Consider the following 21183-nt stretch of genomic DNA (forward strand, 5'->3'; position numbering starts at 1 on the left):
TGAATTGTTACCTGAGTTATTTGGTGAGAAAAGTAAAAATTGGCAATTAATTGTGCCTACATGTTAAGTTATTGGAAATGTAGTATTTAAATTCAGTGGCTTCTAAAATCTATACCAGGTATTTTGTCCACTGTTAAGTTATACACAGAGAAAAACATTTGAAACAAGAACCTTAACTTCATAGGATTAATTTTTTTCTTTCTTTATTTTCTTTTTGAAGTATTGGGGATTGAACCCTGGGCTTTGTACATATGCAAGGCAGTTCTCTTTTACTGAGCTAATTCCCAGCCCTTTTTATTTTAGTTTCAGACAAGGTCTCACTATGTTGTGCAAGCTGGTCTTGAACTTCCTGCTTTAGCCTCTTGAGTAGCTGGGATTACAGGTTTGCACCACTATGGCTGACTTAAAACTTCATTATGGAAATTTAAAGACACACAAAAGTAGAGTGAGTAATATAACAAAACCTATGTATTTATTACCTAACTTCAACACTTATCAGTATTTTGCCAGTCTTTATCTGTAGTGTATATAGCATTACCAAGATAGTAATTTTGTTTTCAAAACATGCATTGCAAATAGATGCACTGGTATACTCAAAAGAAAAATGGTGTGAGAGAATGTTAACTCTTTTCATACATTGCAAGTCTTCCTAAATGACTGGGAATCCCTTTTAGGATAATATTGTTTTATTTATCTTTTAACTTATTGAAGATATCTTGGCCATCACTGACTTAATGAAGAACCATATATGCAGGAAAGCTTTTTGTTTTTCTTATCCCTTCAGTTTTTAAAACTGCAATACTTTTGCTTTTGAATTTGCTGTTCTTACGAATTACATTTTGTTTTGGTGAATTACTATATGTCAAATTTAAGTTGTAAATCACTGAATCTTGTTCTGTGCTTGTGCATATTCTGTTTCTATTTAACTTGAATGTGTGTATTATGGAATATATATTGTAATTTATAGTTTGTGGAGGAGGGAATTTTGACTATCTACTAACTTTAAACTTGGTAACAGTGATGAGGAACTTTCGTCATTTGCTCCCTTGTTTTGCTTCTCTTTGTAGCAGCAAGATATGCATGTGCCTGCAGCTGGGGGCCTGTTCATTACTACAAGGTGATGGTAGCCTTATTTCTGAATTTCTTTGGTTTTTATTAGTTTAAATTAGACCCACAGGGGTAATTATTCCACCCCAATGCATGAGGAAGCCTAGTCAGTGGAAGTTGTGTGTATAAAACCCTGTATAGTGCATTGAAAATGTATCTTTAATGTTACGATGTTGTTCAGCATATGTAGTTTAGTGCAGGAGTGTACTTATTTAACAGGACCTTTAATAAGCTCCCTCTACACCAAAGATATATTTTTTAAAATTATACTTAAGAAGACTTTGTAGTATTCCCCAGTAGAGTTCATCTAGAGCAGTGAAACCTTTCTAAAATAAAACTTATTCCTTTAACCGGTATTCATTTAAGTGGGTTTCTCTGTACTTGGTTTCCATGGAAATAGCGAATCGCTAACGTTATTTATAAGGTGGAAGTAAAATAGGGTGCCTAATGGGACCCCATGCTGCTCTGATGAAGAGACTTAGGAAAAAAAATCCACGCTCATGGGATTTTTTTTTTTTTTTTATATACAAGGTTAATGGAAGCCCTGATTTTAGTCTTCTATAACAGAACATATTTTTGGTTTTAGGCTAGCATTAATATCAAGCAAACAACTTCTTTTTGAGGTTTGTATTGCTTTCACTTTCAAGTTTTAGGACCACTTACTTCTGGGTGATTGAGGCTTTATGCTTCAGACTTCTGTTTCTTTGTGGTTTAAAAGTTAAAATTTCCATCATATTGTAACTGTTTCAATTTCTCATTGACATTTCAAAGTACAGATAAAAAGATAAATGTTCATTAATGATAGCAGTGATGATAAAGAACCAACATGTTGGACTACATAGACTTCTTCAAAAAATGTAAATCACATGGAACCATTTTTAGTTTCTAGGCCTTAAGTCAAGGTTCTTTATTTGTGTTGCTAAACCTGTGTAGCTGGAGAGAAAAGATTCTAATTTTCTTTGGGGATGGAAACAGGGAAAATTTTAATTTCTCTTTCCTTTTAAAAAGGTGGATTGTTGCCAAAGCCATTTTAACTAAAATAAACATTCATTCTTTCAGTCTTTGAAATGTGGATTTGGGATAAACCTTGGCTTTCCTTCACTTTTTTGGTAAGGCCTACTCTTAGTTTTCTAGGCCTACAGTAAAACCTTGCATTTCTAAAGCCCTTCAAGTGAACAAGTGTCTTTCCCTTTGTGTTTGGGTGTGTGTATCTGTCTGTCTGTCTCACTAATTTTTCCATAGCCTGAAAGGCACCTGCTGATTTTCCAGCCTGGTAAGTACAGCAGTTCTAACCTGAGAGGGGAGGCAGGATGGAACACAACAAGGTGCTCTAATTTTTGTTTACTTAGTTTTGTTTGTCCTCAGCAGCTTGTATTTGTTATCCTCCGTTATCCGTTTGTCTGGAAGTACTCTGTGATTTTTCTTGTCTATCACTGCAGCAGGAATTTTCTTCTGTGTTTAAAAGCAAAGATTGTAGTGTACTTAAAGCTCCATCAGGGGAGGAGGTTTTGTTTTATGTGTGTTTCTTTGGATAAACTTCTGACTGTAGTTGGGTTTATTGTGCTTTAGTTTTTAAAAATTTGGCTGTTCTAATCTTCCCTGAATTTATTTTTGCATGAGGTATTTAATCTCCAACAATTCACTGACTTCTTCTCTGCATGTTGATGCTATTTAATAAAATTTTCTTATTTTTTTTAGCTTAGTTTTTTCTTGTATATTTTCTTAATGTCGTGTTTACTAGTGACCTTCCTAAATGACTTATTTGAATTATCTTTGTGCTCTGGAGACATAGGAATTTGGGATTATTATCCCATTTCTGAGAGAACAATTCCCAGTAGTTGCAGTTAGTGCAATAGAAAGGGTTTTCACAGATGCAGTACTGGGCATTCATCCTCCTCCTTGGTGCTTATGCTTTATGCTCAAAACTCCCATTAGTGTTAATAGGAGGCACTTGCTTAAATCCCTATACACCAAGATAAGCCCAAACTCTTTTATAATGCCTTGTAGATACTGAGTTTTTTGTTTTTTTTTTTTTGATGGCAAGAATTTTGGTGTTGAGGTTAACTGACTATTAAAATAGAATTTGAGTTGTCTTGGGATATGGAATGATTTATTAAGTCTGATATGTAATTAAGAAGTTTTCATTATGATTAAACTCAAAACATTTACAGTTTTGTGAGCTGTAGAAGTTTGTGAATGGGGATTTTTGTACTTTAGCATGATGAAGCAAGATTTCTTCCTTCTGTTTACTTCTGCTACTCCTCAACTACAGAAGAAATGATTTTGACGGTTTTTGTATGTGTTGTAAGAGGACTTGGTAACTTTTTTTTTTTTAAAACTTAATAAGTTTTCCCACCATTACTCTGTCAGCTTGTGTGGCTTATATTTTTCAAGCATAAAGAAGTTAATGTGTACTGTTTTAGGTTCTGCAGTCACTGGTCAAGTATTAGATAATCACTGTTTACTATACCTGCCTGGGAATTGTAGATTTTTATTACTTTCATTTATTTATATATAGTCTAATGGAAGGATTTCTAGATTGAGAGCAGTAAACGTGGCTGAGCTATGTCTCTCATTATCTTTGTAGATTTTGGCTAGTCATCTAGACTTCTTGGAATTTTGTTCCTCTGTGAAATGAAGGTGTGGATCTTGTACTCTGAAGTGTCTCTTCTAGTTTTAGGCTGTATAAGGTCCCTCTCTTGAAGGTACTAAAGGAAGTTGTGTATTATAAGGCACTGGTCCCTAATCCTGGCTCCCCATCAGAATCTTCTAGGGGAGTTAAACAACAGCAGCAACAACATCAAAACCCCCAAATATTTGAGCTCCAAATTAGATATACTGAATTAAAAATCTTTAAGGGTAGGACCTGTGAATCTATATTTTTGAAGTTTACTTGTCATTTTGATTTAGGATAGAGAAATACTTGTAGGAGGCATTATCTCTACTCAAGTGAGCGTGTGGGGGAGATAAATCATATAGGTTAGAATATGAGGCATTGTGTAGTTAAATTCTAAAATGAATGAGAAAGATATATTTGCTGGGAGTTTTAAGAAAGGGAGAAATGGAGAATAAGTATGGTTAGTGAAGATCTTTATCAATTAGTGAATCTTAATCAGGACTATAATGTCCAGGTCAGATTTGGATAGTTAGAAGTTAAAAGGATATTCTTGTTAGGAGAAAGGGTGTAAAATTTTGGAGGAGAGAAACTTTTTTTTTTCCCCTCTAGTACTGGGGATTAAACTAGGACATGTTAGGCAAGTGCTCTATCATTGAGCTCCATCCCCAAAGCTTTTTATTATTTTTATTATGAGACAGGGTCTTACTGAGTTGCCTAGGCAGGCCTCAAAACTGCAATCTGAGGAGAACAATTTTGATTACAATGTTAGTCTTTATTCTACTTTGGCAACTGCTGTAGATTTCCTAAACATTTGAGAGAGTGAGGCACAAAGTTATTTGGAGGAAGAGAGAGTATTCTGGCTAGAAAGAAAAGCAAATCGAAGAAGAGTCCTGAGCAGGGAACTTGACCTGGAATGTCTGAAGTATAGAGAAGAAGCTGTTGCTGCCGGAGCAGATTTAACATGGGGAGATGGGAATGTTGAGAGTGCAGAAGCCAAATCACTTAGTTCCTGTGGGTCATAAAGGGCTTCATCTTTCTCTGAGTGTGATGGGGAAGTACTGGAGGATTTAGAGCTGAGTAACAAGATCTGTCTTAGACTTTGAAAAGATTGCTCTGAAATAGGCTTTATAAAAGCTGGATTGTTAAGGTAGAAGCAGGCAGGCCAGTTGGGAGGCCATGGTCTTAATCTAGGATAAAGATCATGGTGAGTTGGACCAAAGAGGTGGTAGTGGAGTTGTCACAAGAGGTCAAAGTAGGTATGTTTTGAAGGTAGAGGCAACATGGTTAGCTGTTGGACTGGATATGGGGATGTGGAAACAAAAGGAATCCATGGTGACCTTAATATTCTTTGCCTGAAAGATTGGAGTTACCATTTATTGAGTATGAGCCTGAGGAGGTAATAGATAAGTGGTTTAGTTTTGGATTTTTGGAGCTTGAGGATACATCTTTAGCAAATGTTGAGTGAGGCATTGTGTATGGGAGATTGGAATTCAGGGGTGTGATCTGGACTGTAGATAAAAATATGGGGGCTAGGATGTGGCTCAAGCAGTAGCGTGCTTGCCTGGCATGCGTGCGGCCCGGGTTCAATCCTCAGCACCACATACAAAGATGTTGTGTCCACCGAAAACTAAAAAATAAATATTAAAATTCTTTCTCTCTCTCTCTCTCTCTCCCTCTCTCTTTAAAAAAATTATTAAAAAAAAAAAATATGGGACTTGCCACTGTAGCCGGAGACTGGGTGAAGTCACTTAAGGGGAAGAGATCCAAGAACTGAGCCCTAGGGCAATGAGGAGGAACCAGCAAAAGAAAACTGAGGATGAGCAGAGAGATTAGGAAGAAAATTAGATGGTATCCTGGGAGTCAGAAGAAGAAAAGGTTTTAAAAAGGGAAGAATGATCAAATTGGTCAAATAATACTTGAAATAAGAACTGAGACTTAGTAGATACGGCAACAGGGCAGTCATTGGTGATCTTGACAAGAGTAGAGGGAAGCAAAGATCTAGTGGAATGGGTTCAATAGAGAGCCGGAGGAAAGGAATTAAAGGATGGTCAACTAAGTTTTAGGATGAAATGATGATTCAGTAATGACAAGGCGAAAATTGGTGTTTCATGAAAGTAAAGGGAGAAGTACTAGAGAGATGCTTATGGGAGGGCAAGAGGGATGGGGACAGAGGGATGGTTGTGAGGTTGGGCCTAAAGGATTCAGCCTCATTAAATGTGGGATTCTACTTTTTCTTCTAATCACTTACCTGCATTTAAATTTACTTCAAACTTACTATATTTTCTGTGGGAAGTTGGGTAGGGCAGGTAAAAAGAAGTTAAGCCTATTGAATATGAAGCTTAGTTATTGGACTACTGTCAGCTTGGCATAGTGGGGAAGGAAAAGAGATTGAATCTTCTGGGTAAGGTGACATTTTAAAGTGCCTTTGAATGTCAATTATCTGTGCTATTCTAGTCCCTTATCAAAATTTATGATTGAGCACAGGCTATAAACTTAATCGTTTGAAATTTGTAGTGGGGTGAATTAAATTTTAGCCTAATTTAAAACATGATCTAGTGTTAAACTTTTTTTCTACAAAATTTGTTTATTGCAAAGGTTTTAGATACTTTATAAAAAATACTTGGGAAGTGGTTTTTAATCTTCCATTTATTTAAAATATTAAAAATTTTATAACCATGTCAGAAATCTGAACCATTTGTTTGTCAGCTCTGATTAAAGCAGCTACCTGTGTAGTTCTGGAGAGGTAAATGATCTTCACTTTGCAAAAAATTGTGTGAAGTTATGTTAGCAAAATAATATTTATAAATAAAAATGTTTTGTATTTTTCAAGAACATTTCTCTATTAAAAATATAAAAGTTTTTTTTTTCTTTGAATTACTAGGTATTGAACCCAGGGGTTCATGAATGAGAGGCAAGCGCTTTACCACTGAGCAGCAGCCCCAGCCCCAAATATAAAATTTTGAACTACTTCATTTATAAATGTGAAACATATTGTGAGAAGCAGATTAATACACTTCTAGTCTTCTTAACATGAAGAAATCAAACTTGCATTTTAGACACTTTTTGCATGAGTAGTGTAAAAACTAGAGCCTAATTTACATATAAATCCTATGTTTTATTGCTCAATCCTATTAAATTATAGAAATTAAATCCTTGCCTTTTTTTATATCAGTTTCTAAATGGTAGTCAATTAATAATCAGTCTTTAGAAGAAACACTTACTGAGTTCTGATGCACAGTGTTTAAGAATTGCTAGTCTAAATATAATTCTTCTTGCAAATCTGATTGAAGCTGTGGACCATCTTCCCTGATAACTACCTAGGTTCATACATATAGAATTTAGCATCTAGTACCCATAGAGTTGACAGACCCTTCTAAAGCTCACTCTTGGGATCCTTTAAGCATAAAGGATTTCAGGTTTAAAACTTGCCCTGGATAGCTTACTTATATGATCAAAAAACAAAACAAAAAAAACTTAACGTGCAGACTTCACCAGAAGTTTTCCAGCATTTATTGACATTTGTTTCTTAGAAGAGTTAACTTATACAGATGCTTAAGAGAAAGGTCTAAGAGAAAATAAGCTCAGTCAAAAGAATCTCAGGATCCGTAAGCTCTCCTTTAGCTTTGCCTCCAACTAGCTGAGTGACCTTTGAGGAAGTTACTTAACCTTCTCAGGCTTTGCTTTCCTATGTGGTTTCTGTAGTCCTTATAAGCAGTTTTACTAATAGTTTCATGATATGGCTTCACGGTATCATGGTAAAATTTTTTAGTTTAGAATTGGCTGTGCTATGGAATTTTGGAGAAAAGGCCCTTCAGATAAGGTATTCATACGTTGTGCTGCCTTTTACTGAATGACTTTTCAGAAGAGTGTATGTGATCCTGCTTTCTCAAATGCTCAATAGATAGAAACTGAAATGCTGACATTTCTTGATCACTCTGTGTTTTCACATATTTTATATACTCTTGAGTATACGAGCCTTTGTTGATTTTTTTTTTTTTTTGTATTGCAATTATCATGTCCAATTCTGTGGCTTTGTGGCTTGCTTTTTCACTCTCTTAATGGTGTTTTTTTTTTTCCTTATGAACAGAAGTTCTTAATTTTAGTTTAGTCCAATTTATCAGTCTTTTCCTTTTTACTATACTTAAAGTTGGTAATATTTTAGTTTCTTTGTTGACAGTTTGTATTAAAAGTTTTAGAAAGTTATTTATTTACAAATAGTGCTATGGGAGATTGATGCATAAGGAAGTTTTCCCTATCCTGAAAGAACTAACAAGAAAATCCTAATAGGGAAGATAAGTCTGCAGCCCACAGTTTAAATGTCCAATCATTTAATTGATTTTAACATTTATCGAGCGAATACAATGTGTCCCTATTTCAGGCATTTTTCTGAGTGATACAGAATCCTATAGGTAACCATAATGTTAAGAATCCACTTTTTAATATCTGTACCATTCTACAGACTTTTGTATGATTTTTATTTTGGTTGGCAGTCATTCTAATCTTGGTGATTAAAATTGTTATTTGGTCAGATCTGAGAACTTTTATTAAAGGGCTACTGCTAAAGAAAAGGCAGGATAGAACAGTAAATGGAATTTCTCATGGAAATGAATGCCAACTCTATGAATTGGGGCCCTTTTAAATATTTTTGCTGTATGTTTGATATGACTGTGCATGATTAAACAAAGGTTTATTATCTGGGTGATGTGAGGATCTTTTGAAATACCCCTGAGTAAATGAGATACTACTGGAGTAACGTAAGTCAACAAATATACTATGTTTAAGGTACAAGAAAGACTGAGCATGGCTTGTGGAATTTATGTAATTTAATGATAAATGTTAATGGCAAGGTTTTGATTTTTGTTTCCTGATATTGGATTAGGATCTTAAAACCTTGCTTTTTGGGGGGGCTGGGGTTGTGGCTCAGTGGTAGAGCCCTCCCCTAGCATGCACAAGGCACTGGGTTCGATCCTCAGCACCACATAAATGTAAAATAAAGATATTGTGTCCACCTAAAACTTAAAAATAAATATTAAAAAAAAACACAACAACCTTGCTTTTCTTTCTGGCTTTGTTAGTGAGTAGATATGTGGCATGGAAAAATTGCTTTTGTGTATGTGGCTTACAATCTAAAGTGGTGAGATACATTTCAGAATGTGAATGTGAAGTTTTAAATTCTCTTATTGTTTACATGCAAATTTATAATTTTATACATTGTACAATGCCATGAATTTTAAAGCCTTATATAAAGCAAATTTATTTCAAGATTAATTGGGAAAATTACTTTTTAAGTGGACCAAACTAAGGACTAATGATGTTAAGTTTAATTTGTTAACATAAAGCAACAAACAACAAAAGTCGTTTGTTGGGGATGAGGGTGTAGTTGTAGGTTCTTTAGTGGTGGTGTATTTTATTTCTTTGTCTCTCTTAGGAGAGGAAAATTATCAACTATACTTGACCCTTCAATACCACATTGGGCCTGAACTGCCTGTGTCTACTTACAAGAAGATTTGTGACAGTTTGAAAAAATTCACAGTTGAACCACACACACACCCTAGAAATATTGAAGATAAAATTTAAAATATCTATCATAAATGCATATATGTAGAAAATAATATATTTTATCATCCTTTAGAAAATAAACACAAATTTATTATAAAAGTTAAAATTTACTAAACTTACAGGCGTACATGATGCCAATCAGTTGAGAAAAATGTTAATATAAAGATGCAGTATTAAATTGTAACTGCAAAAAAGTAACCGTAGTTCTACTGCATGCTTATAATAATTTCGTAGGGCCCTCCTGTTACTCTTGGGCGGAGTATAAACTCAAGTGTTGGGAGTATCTGCTGAGAATGCTGCATGACACCAGTCATCTCTGTGAGAGCTGCTCATCTCCAGTAAATTGCATATTTTGTGGTTATTATTTATTTTCACTGTTTTTCATTACATATATAAAACATGTTAACTGTTTATGTTATTGGTAAGGCTTCTGGTCAATAGCAGGCTATTATTGATTGTTAAGGTTTTGAGGAGTAGAAAGTTGTACTGGAATGTGTGTGTGCATGTAATGGGCAGATTGTGCCTCTAATCTCCCACATTGTTCCAGGATCAACTGTACTTACTTTTTCTTGTCTTAAAAAGTTATGGTAAAATGGAGATTTAACTGCTTGTGAGTTCTTTCTTTGTTGTAAAACAGCTTACTTATTACTTTTTTCTTTTGGTTCTTAACATTTGGAGACTTGTATTTGTTTCAGTTCTTCTTAAAATCAGATAGAAATCTTTCAGTCTTCGGCTTTTGATAACGTGTTCTAAATCTGTGTTTGTAGTCTAATTCCATTTTTTCCTTCTCTTTCAGGGGGCTAAAGAGCTGAAGGAGAGCTGCTTTCCCCAAAATCGGTAAGTATGTTTATTAGGCAGGTATCAAGTACCTGATGCTAGCTGGATAGTAATTCACATATTATTTTTCTTTTTTCTTTCTTTTCTTTTTCTTTCTTTCTTTTTTTTTTTTTTTTGGTACAGAAAATCTTTTCCCCAGAAATGAAACTTTACTGTTTGTACTGAGTGAAAGTGAATTTTTGTTTAATTTCATATAGGCATATCTCAAATGCATTTGTGTTTCTAATAATACTACTATTTGATAATCTGTTCCAATGTAAAGTTCCCCTTGTCCAAAAATGCCCTTAATGTACTAGTTATGGCTGAGAATCCAGAAGTTGGGAAATTCAAAAGTTAAGTTTCCCATTGTGTTTTATATTACTTAACATGCTGTTAAATTTGATGGCCTTCGTATATGTGTAAAATGGCTAGGTTAATATAACTGTGGGAACCTTGACTTTGAAATTTAGAACTCAGTGTTTACATTCTTAAACAGTATTAGATTGGCTTCATGTCTGATATTATGTTTTTAGTGTGTTTGTATACTTCTTAAAGGGGAAGAACTAAAAAAAAGAGAGAATTATATCAGTGTGGGTCATACAGGCAAACACATTTTTTCCTAAGATCTACTTTAGTACATTTTTTAATGGCACAATTCATCATGTTTAATCATTTCTTTGAATGTCTAATTCAAGATCACAGATTGCCCAGGGCAGTCTAGTGACTAAGCATCAAACAAATACTAACTTTATTTGGAGAGTGTGTATTATGAAAAAAATGATATTAAAACACGATAGTTGGAATAGTGAAGTCTTCTAATGCAGAACTACTTTTTTTTTAATCCTCTCAATAGTAATTTTTTAAAAAAAATATTTTTAGTTGTAGATGTACACAATACCTTTAATTTATTTGTCTTTATGTGGTGCTGAGGATCAAGTGCTCTACCATGGAGCCACAACCCCAGCCCTCAATAGTAATTTGACTTAGTGGGTAAAATAGATATTGTAGATAGTTGGTTAAGCCTTTCTTTTGATAATTTATGGCCCTTGAGGTGTCTTTCTTACTTTTTAGGGTTTGGATTTTAACATGAAAGGAAGACACTTGAACTAGCAAACCTTGCATTTTACTCTCTTATAATTCTACTCTCATTTCTCTCATGGAACCTTTTTAAATAAACAGTCAAAATTCTATGGACTTTTACTTTGTGACATGATAGAATCTAGAATCTTAAAGAGGGGCCTTTAAGAGTCTTCTCTTCCAGACTTTTGCCCTGTGTGGCAATTTCTTTGCCTATATCCCTGACAGGTTGTTAATTGATCTAGTTTCATATTGAATACTTCATTTAAAAAAAAGTAGGTCATATTTTCTATGATGTATTCTGAGGAATTCTAGTTCCACAGAAACTGAATAAATATTATTGAGGTGGGGCTGGGGTGGGAAAAGGGTTCTGTGGTCAAATAATTTGGGAAATGCTGCCTTAAACAAAGTTAAACAGGTTTCTTTACTACAGGACTTCTCAGAACCTTTAATATGCTAATGTGCATTGTGAATCTCCAAGAGGGGGATATGATATGCAGCATTCTTGAATACTTCTAATGACAGGGAGCTCACTACCTCATAAGGTAACCCATTCCTTTTTTGTACAGCTCTAATCCTTAGTCTTCCTTATATTGATCTGAAATCTATCTCCCGTATGTCTACTTCTGTTAAGTATTTATTGGTTATGCTGAGACCACTACACCCTCCTTGTGTTATCTTTTGTGTAGTACATATTTATAAGATGCTGGCCAAGTTTGTCTGGACAGTTATTATTATTTTTTATATATCATTAACTAACATTCAAGTAAATGTGGCAACCAGTTCTAAAATCAGCCTTATTTTCACTATTCTCTTGTATATTACTCTCCAGCTTTCCCTGATTTCTATAAAGAAAGATGGGAACAGGTAGCCTGGGGCCCAGAAGGAACACTGATGGTGAAGAGAGGTGTGGACACTGTGACAGTCCTGTGTTTTGTGTGGGACAACTATTATCCTAGAGTGGCAGTGATATGAACTGTGTGGGTGTTCCTGTCTGCTCTTTCTCCAAAAATCCAAACAAAGAAGGAAAGATGGATAATAGCAAAGAAACATAATTAAATAATTAGGAAATAAATAATTAGGAAACTACTATTTAATAATTTGGAAACAAATAGCTTCAGTGATTTTTGTCAACAGCTATTTTTGAGCATAACCAAATTGCCAGATTCAAAGGGTAGGTAGCCTATAAAATCAGGGTTGCCAAGTTTTTATGCAGCATTTTCTTTTGACCTCTGGAATGTCACATAGAAATACTACCGTGAAAATAACTCAGCATGGGTTGAAAATTTGCTAAATGAGAAGAAGACAAAATTACATTAATTTTTGTCAGTTTTTTATTTATGTTAATAAAGATTAGAATTTTCAATAAATACTTTTTTATTTTTTCAACTGGGGATTAAACCCAGGGGCACTTAACCACTGAGCCACATACCCAGCCCTTTTTAATATTTTTTTTAGAGACAGGGTTTCCACTAAGTTGCTGAGGCTGGCTTTGAACTTGAGATCCTCCAGCCTCAACCTCCTGAGCTGCTGGGATTACAGGTGTGCGCTATCATAAGAGCGTTAGTAAAAACTTTTAAAAGACTTACTATTTTTAGCATTCATGTTAAGTTTTAGCATCATTAGTTAATGGTCAAAGATACTATTTTATTTTGCTGCATGTTAAATACATAGTAATTTTTTGCATAATTGAAACCTGATATCTGGATATTAGACATGGGGCAAGATGAAAGGCTGCATAGATCTGTCAAGGCTTCCTGATTTTTCCTTTTTTAAAAAGTTAAGCTGTCTTTAAACATTGCATCTAAGAATATAGATAAGAGCAGAGGAGTTTTACACAAAATAAAAGCATGGTACAGGGAACATATAGCTGTCTGTTTTTAGGGACAGCCTGGGGGCATACAGAATGTGTTTTGACATATTATACATACATGGAGTTATAACTTCTCATTTTTGTGGTTGTACATAATGTGGAGTTTCATTGGTGGTGTATTCATGTATGAACATAGGAAAGTTATGTCCAGTTCATTCTACTGATGGACTTACTCTTTAAAGTAACCATTGGTTGACCAGTCAAATTTTGATTGGAAAAAGACATGTCAATTTAGAAATTTAAAATAATTCTTAGCAGTAAAATCAGAGTTTTATAGTTTTTTTTTTTTTTACAGTTTTTAGAATCGTAATAAGAGACTTAGAGGTCATAGATCTCTAAGCAAAACTATTCAGAAAAATAGTTAGAAGCCCCTTTCTCAGAAAATTCAGTGTTAGAAAAGCCTGCAGCTTAATAGAAATAACTTTGTAGTAAGAAGTGTTTTTTTGTTTTGTTTTGTTTTGTTTTTTGGTACCAGTGATCTTCAGCTCTATTATGTATTTTTTAATTTAGAGACAAGGCCTCACTGAGTTGCTTAGCACCTCGATATTGCTGAGGGGGGCTGGCTTTGAACTCATGATCCTCCTGCCTCAGCCTCCTGAGCTGCTGGGATTATAGGCGTGCACCACCATACCCGGCAAGAAGTTTTATTAGAAAGTTTGAGTGTGAAGAAAAAAGTTAAATATGATAAGACTGTCATAACATTTTATAGTTTACAGAGGACTTTTCAGAAAATTTCACTTATTTAAACCTCACAATAATCCTCCTGTGAATAGGTAGTATTTTCTTGATTTACAAGCAAATGAACAAACCCCTGAGGATAAAAGTTGTCACACAATGAGTTTGGAATTAGTTTTTTTGGGGGGATAATAAATGTTCTTTCTAGGTGACACAGGTGACTTTTTAGTGAGATTTGATTATTGCTTTTGTTTGTTTTGGAGGATTTTTATTTATTTGTGTAATCTGGTTTTATGCTCTGTTTTTTTGTTATTTGAAAGCAAGAAGCTATTAAGTATCCCAGTGGTTTGAGGTATATAGTTTTGTTTTGTTTTGTTTTGGTATTAGGGATTTAACCCAGGGCTGCTAAACCACTGAGATATATCTTCAGTCCTTTTTATTTTTATTTTTTTGGAGACAGGGTCTCACTAAATTGCTGAGGCTGGCCTCAAATTTGTAATCCTCCTGACTCAGCCTCCTGAGTTGCTGGGATTACAGTGTGTACCACTGTGCCCAGCTGGGGTATATTATTTTGAAGATTGCAAATGTTTGTATGTGGTGCTGGGCAAGTGCCCTTACTAATGATAGTATGCAGTGTTCTTGGTTGGTGAAAGGCATTGTACCTGAATATAATATGTCTATTATTATATGGTTAATCTGTTTATGGTCACCTTGCTTGGAGCAATTGATTTGTTGTCTGTAACTTATGAATCACTTATTTTAAATTTTAGAATTTATTTATTTATTTATTTATTTTTTGGAGGCAGGGTCTTGCTAAGTTGCTCAGGCTGGCCTTGAGTTTGCAGTACTCCTGCCTTAGCCTCCTGAATAGCAGGGATTACAGTCAGGTACCACCCTGCCAGGCAGTGTCTTCTTTTGATGCTATAAGTTGCCCCCAAACAGTGTTCAGATGATGGCTGCATAAGTTGTTTAAGATCCCAAAATATTTTGTAGAGGATTCAACATGTGCTTGCCTTGTCTTTGTAAACCGTAAATATATGTATGTTATTTGTTCTTTTAGGCAGAGACCAATCTCTTAAAATTACTATCCAGAAACGGACTTTTCTGAAGGATTTCAAGTGAATCCTTTATAAGTTTTTCTATAACTAGTTTACTACCTTTTTTAACCCTTCATTTTATTTTAAAATAAAATGTAATTGGCATTTAGAGTTCTTGCCAACTAAAACTTCATGCTTTTGTATGTCTCTCATAGGTAGACAACAGTCTGATGGCGGAAGTAAAAGCTGTCATCTCCTCATTAACTTGAGTTGCAGTCTTATTATCCTGCAAGGCACTCTTTGACATTTAGAGTCTCCAGGTTAAGACTGGGTTTTGTTTTTTTCTTTTTCAGAGCATTTTGTTTGATCAGTGTAACATTTTCTGGTGCTTATCAATCCTCACAAGTTTTTCTTATTTAAAAATAAGTGCATTTTTTTATGGAAAAATTCAAAAATACTAATACCCCAAAAGTAGAAAGTAAATAACTATCAGTGCTATCACCCAAAGATTTCATTAGCAAATTGTGAAGTATTGTCTGACACACATTGTAAATAGCTAAGTATTATCATGTTTACAGCTCTTCTTCAGCTTGATGGACAAAATTTACATTTCTATGACTGTTGAAGATGAATGTTTTTTTATGTGTGTTGGTCATTCTTTTTTCTTCTTTTATGAATTCCTTTTCCATGAATTTTTATTGCTAATTTATGAGTGCCATTACTATATAAACAATATTAACCCTTTGGCATGTATAGGTTCTCCACGTTTTTTAACCTGTTTCCATAGTTTATATGAGTTCAGTTGAGCTATGGTGTTGTGTGTTGCCACCAGAATAATAAAATATGCCTTTCTATTTTTTGAAATATTTATTCAACTTCAAGGTGATTCTCAATTTTATTATAAGGGATCAGTTTTCAAAAATTAAAACTGCATACTGTTTTCATGAACTATAATATATGTTAAGAATTTGAATAGGGAGATTAGTATTTAAAATTAAAGTGTACAATTATATATATATATATATATATATATATATATATATGTATTAATTTTAACTTAATCATTTTGATATTTATTTATTTACTTATTGCAGTTCCAAAGATAATAAATAGCTAAAATACCCATCAAAATATTTGTTCATCAAAATATCTCCTTTTTCAAATTAACCCTCCTAAATACACTTCCTTTATGATTTTTTTTTTTTTTTTTGTTTAAAGTATCATTGTACAGTGAATCTTTTCTAGCCTCCACAAACCTAACTTTGAAGGAATTTTGGACTTTGGGATTTTTTTTCCTTTTTGGGATTAGAGTATATTGATATCATGTAACATGGCATATAAACCGAGAGGAGAGAGTGCCACTGATGCTTTAAGCCTAGTAAAATTAAGAAAATATGAAAAGTAATATTCCTAATGTAATATAATTAATGACTATGTCAGTGTTTTTTTAAATATATATTTTTTAGTTGTACATGGACACAATTCCTTTATTTTATTTTTATGTGGTGCTAGGGATCAAATCCAGTGCCTCATTCATGCTAGGCAATTGCTCTACCACTGAGCCACAGCCCTGGCTCCAGCCTGGTCAGTTTTCTGAGTTGAATGTGGACTTTATTCATAGGTAAATAACTTTTAGAAAACATGAAGACCATGAATCTCATTGTATTGGGGTGAAGTAGTGGCTCTTCTAGCTTCCTGTTTATTCCCTTCCTCAATGCTAAAAAGCTACTCAAGCATCAAATTTTATAAGTGCAAAGAAGAGCAGAGATTTGAAGTCAGGGTTAAAAAAATGTATTCAGACACGTATGAAGACAGGAATGGTGTAAATATACTTTGTATACAACCAGAGATATGAAAAATTGTGCTCTGTGTGTAATATAAAAAAAAGAATAAATTTGACCCCCTAAATGTATTAAGCCCCCCCCCAAAAAAAACCCACTTTTGCTTTGGCAAAGAACCCCAAATCATGTCTAAGGCACATTTTTAAAAATATATATTTTTTAGTTGTAAATGGACACAATATCTTTATTTATTTATTTTTACCTCACATGTGCTAGGCAATTGCACTACCACTAAGCTACAACCCCAGCCCCCTAAGGATTAAGGATTAAGTCATGTTTGGGTTTACAAGTCTAGATTTTTGACATTATCTCCACATGTAGTTATACATGTAGTCAGAGATGCACTGGCAAGTGTGAAGAGAGGATGATGTTCACTATGAAGCCAGAAGCACGTTCTGTTAGCCGCCCATCTCCAATGCTACATACAGCAGTATCTCCCATAATACACCCATCATAATTTTATGGATAGCACAGATTGTATAGATAAATACAGTGCAAAGTACCTATACTAAGTCATATTATTGTATTTAACTTGTTAAGTTTAAATATTTAAATTATACCAGAACTCCCATTTTAATTTCTTTATTTTTATTTTATTTTATTTTTTTAAAGAATTTAACCTTTATTTATTTATTGTTGATTTTTTTTTTTAAATGTGGTTCTGAGGATTGAACCCAGGGCCTCACCTATCCTAGGCAGCCGCTCTACCTCTGAGCCACAACCCGAGCCCTTAATTTCTTTATTTTTAAAATAAGAGTAGTAAGAGCCTAACCAAATGAAAATACCCTAGTTTTCTTTAACTTGTGAGGAACTCAGCTCTCCAGTGTACTCTTTGTGATGTTTAAAAATGTGTGATCATGTTTTGTGTCTCTTTTCTAAGGACAGTGTATTCTGGATGATGATGGTTTCTAGGGAGGAAGTGATGTTACTCAGTTCTGTGCTTAGTAGGTGGTATGTAACACAGTGCTTAGTTTGTAGTGAGTGGTTATGTTTCCATGACCATGACTTTTTGTTATTTTTCTTTTCTTAGTTTTTTAAAGTGTTCTGTAGAGGAATGCTCAAAAGACTAAAACCCAGAAATGTTTGATACTGAATTGTTTTAGAGAAAAATCTGGGATTTTCTTCCTCTGTTAAAAATCAAATATTTTGGGGCTCATATTTAACATGAATATGTTCTTTATTCCCAATTAATGATCCATAACATTTTATGATTTGTACAGCTGCATCAAGAAGAAGAGTTTGTTATTTTAAACAGAGGCTGAAGAACTATAGAATTAGCAGACATAAGAGAAAGTGTGGAGAAGGTAGAGGATGGAGTTGCAGACTCTACAGGAGGCTCTTAAAGTGGAAATTCAGGTTCACCAGGTACGTTATGTTGTTGGCTTCTCCTACATTGGGCATTAAATTATGACTAAGATTAGTAAACTGGCCTATCTCTGGTTTTTGGTAGTTTGAAAATCATCTTTAAGACAGTTATTCCAGAGTGATGTCATTTGCCTCTTATACTCAACAAATCCATCAATACTTTTAAGAATTTTCATAAAGTATTCCTGACTTCCCTTCCAGAGAAAAGGACTGAAAATATATATTTTTTAGTATCCCAGAGGTATTTAAAAAACACTTTTTTTTGTTCTGTTTTTGGTTTTGGTTCTTTGAAGGACCTTTGTTCATGTGCTATATAACTTGCATGTAAGTTATGAGACATACTGAGCTTAAGTATCATATATACTAGTTTTTGCTCAAAGGATACAGCTTTATGCCATTTTTCTTTGGTAATGATTGCTTTCACAGGTGTTTAAATTTCAGATTTCATAATTCTTACACTTACCTTAGTTACCCAGACTGAACAAATCTTTAATGTGTATAGTTATAAAAGTGCATATATAAGATGTGATTATGTTTATATAATGTTGTTTCTATAATCTGTTAACCTTAATAAAATAATTAATTTTTATATGTTGATATGAATATATAAAAAATATAATTAAATCAAGACAAAAATATTTTCATAGATAACTAAATAATTAACACTGTGTAAACAGAATATTACTGTTTTGTGTCTATTTTCTAGACATTAGCTGGGCATTAGGCTAAAGACACATACAATCATGCATACATGTATAATTCTTGATACTCAAAAGTGGTAAATGGTGGTGAATTGATTACTTCTAAAGTATAACAGTTGAGGTATAATATTATTTAAAAAATATTTTTTTTTGTAGTTGTAAATGGACAGAATGCCTTTTATTTAATTTGTTTATTTCTATGTGGTGCTAAAGATCGAACCCAGTGGGCTGGGGCTGGGGCTCAGTGGCAGAGCGCTCACCTAGCATGCACGAGGCAATGGGTTCAATCCTCAACACCACATAAATGTAAAATAAGATATTGTGTCTGCCTAAAACTTAAGAATAAATATTAAAAAAAAAAAGCTTGAACCCAGTGCTTCACCCATGCTAGGCAAGTACTCTGCCACTGAGCCCCAGCCTTGATTTAATATTCTTTTTTTTTTAAGTTATCCTAAACCTAAATACTCTCTTAATAGTCATATTAACTGTCAGTTTCCCTGTATATTCAGCGACTGGGTTTGAACATAAACTTGATAGATTTTATATTTATTCTTACTATACAACATTTTGTGTACTAACAAATGTTTCTATGTCAATTAATGTTTTAACATACAAAACATATAAGACATTTCACTCTAGTTACTTCTATTTTTGAAAAAAATGGGTAATATTAAATCCAAATGATATGCCTGCTTCATAAAACTAATGTTTTCTGATTGGATATGGAGTAACCTACTCAATTGATGATCATGACGTATTCAGGGATGCTAGAAATGATGGAGTAAAGGCATTGGTTGTAGAAGCCAGGCAAAAGGTATCCTTTTTTGCATTTCCAGTTACAGAATGAGATTAGGCTGGAATTAAACTTACTGTATAGAGATCATATTATGAACCTGCCTGCTTTTGCTATAGTGGAAGTATATTTTTGATCTTTGTTTTCTTTTTGAGGGGAGTGATAGAGCTATGTATATACATATTTAATGTTCAATAAATATTTATAATGGCCATCTTTTGGAAGGGAAGGCCCCTTTCTCTCCTCTCTTTTTTTAAAAATTTTTTTTTTAGTTGTAGATGGAATAAATACTTTTATTTATTTTTATGTGGTGCTGAGGATGAACCCAGTGCCTCACTCATGCTAGGTGAGTGCTCTACCACTGAGCCACAACCCTAGCCCCTGTCTCCTCTCTTTCTTTGATTGTTTTTAGGTAGATTTGATGGAGGCTTATTGAAACTTTCAGAGTATTTATTCCATATGGAATGGAGAATAGTTTGATGCAGAGGTTAGCAAACTTTTCTGTGAAGGGCCAAATAGTAGGATATTTTAGATTTTGCAGGTCATTTATAGTCTCTGTCACAATTTCTGTGCCCTATTGTGTATAGACAAGTCAATCACAAATGGTTTGGCTGTGTTTCATAAAACTATTTGAAAAACAGGTGGTGGGCCAGTTCGACCAATTGGCTGTCATTTACTTATCTTTAACATACAGTATATCCTCCTGAAAAATTGTTGTGTTCTTATAATAAAGGGCAACTTTGATTATACAACATCAGCCTCAAGTTGCTGGGAGTTTGGGTGGTCTAGTAAGTTGCTCAGCTTGTCCACACTTAATCCTGATTGTCTAAAATGCTGTTTAACTGTACATAGAAAAGTTGGTTTATTTATATCCTCAAGAGGTGGAGAGTTAGTAGGGTTATCAGTCAGTTTTTAGATTTCAGTGTCATGGAAGAAAAGCCTTTTCAGCTTCAAAAAGATAATTTTAGTATGAATAGCCAGTTCTCTGGTAACCAAATCAGAGGCTTTTTTCATTGAAGACTATGGCTAGATTTGTAAAAATATATAATACCTTGTGTTTTGTTTCATTCCTTTCCTTTGTGTGTGTGTGTGTGGTTGGGGGACTGGGGATTGAACCCAGAGTGCTTAACCACTGAGCTATATCCCCAGCCCTTTTTTAAACATTTTTATTTAGAGCAGGTTCTCACTAAGTTGCTTAGGGCCTCACTGAGTTGCTGAGGCTGGCTTTGAACTCGTGATCCTCTTGTGTCAGTCTCCTGAGCTGTTGGGATTACAGGCATGGGCCATTGTGCCCAGCAAACCTGTGTTTCAATTCTGTTAACTCTTAGAATGTGTATTGTTATTACTGTGTAGGTTAAGTCTAGGATATAGAAGAGCTACTATTGTCAAATATGAGATAGAACATAGTGACATTCACTTTGTGTATTTGGAGATCACATGATTGCAACCTCAGCTATCTAGAATATGTCTTAACGCCAGAAAGAAAGTCTTTTGTCCAATTAGAATTAATGTCAGAAGTCATTCGCCAAAGATTAAACATTTAACTCAAGGGGGATTTCTTAGGTTTTTTTAGTCTATTCACTCATCTTAAAATTAGTCTAGTGAGTATATCACGGCTGATCAGAAGGATCAAATTTAAGTTGGGGTTCAGGGCTGTTAAGTAGGAGGCACAACAATAGTAGCAAGATTGCTAGCTGACTGCTTTATATTATAGACTGAAAT

The 21183-nt window shown here is 34.0% G+C and overlaps 1 protein-coding gene across 17 annotated transcripts in view; it reads left to right on the forward strand.

Moving 5' to 3' along the window:
- Window positions 1-21183, forward strand: part of Phf21a (PHD finger protein 21A) — a 192192-nt gene that overhangs the window by 21881 nt on the left and 149128 nt on the right. For 12 of the 17 annotated variants that reach the window (XM_071616273.1, XM_071616274.1, XM_071616276.1 and 9 more), the window contains 3 exons: window positions 10080-10120; window positions 11610-11721; window positions 17823-17967. In XM_071616273.1, coding sequence (XP_071472374.1) covers window positions 17914-17967 — 54 coding nt within the window. In that variant the 5' untranslated portion in view covers window positions 10080-10120; window positions 11610-11721; window positions 17823-17913. The remainder of the gene's footprint in view (window positions 1-10079; window positions 10121-11609; window positions 11722-17822; window positions 17968-21183) is intronic. The other 5 variants (XM_071616264.1, XM_071616268.1, XM_071616267.1 and 2 more) reach the window with 1 other exon arrangement.

This window comes from Marmota flaviventris, chromosome 9, assembly GCF_047511675.1.
Source record: "Marmota flaviventris isolate mMarFla1 chromosome 9, mMarFla1.hap1, whole genome shotgun sequence".
NCBI lineage: Eukaryota > Metazoa > Chordata > Mammalia > Rodentia > Sciuridae > Marmota > Marmota flaviventris.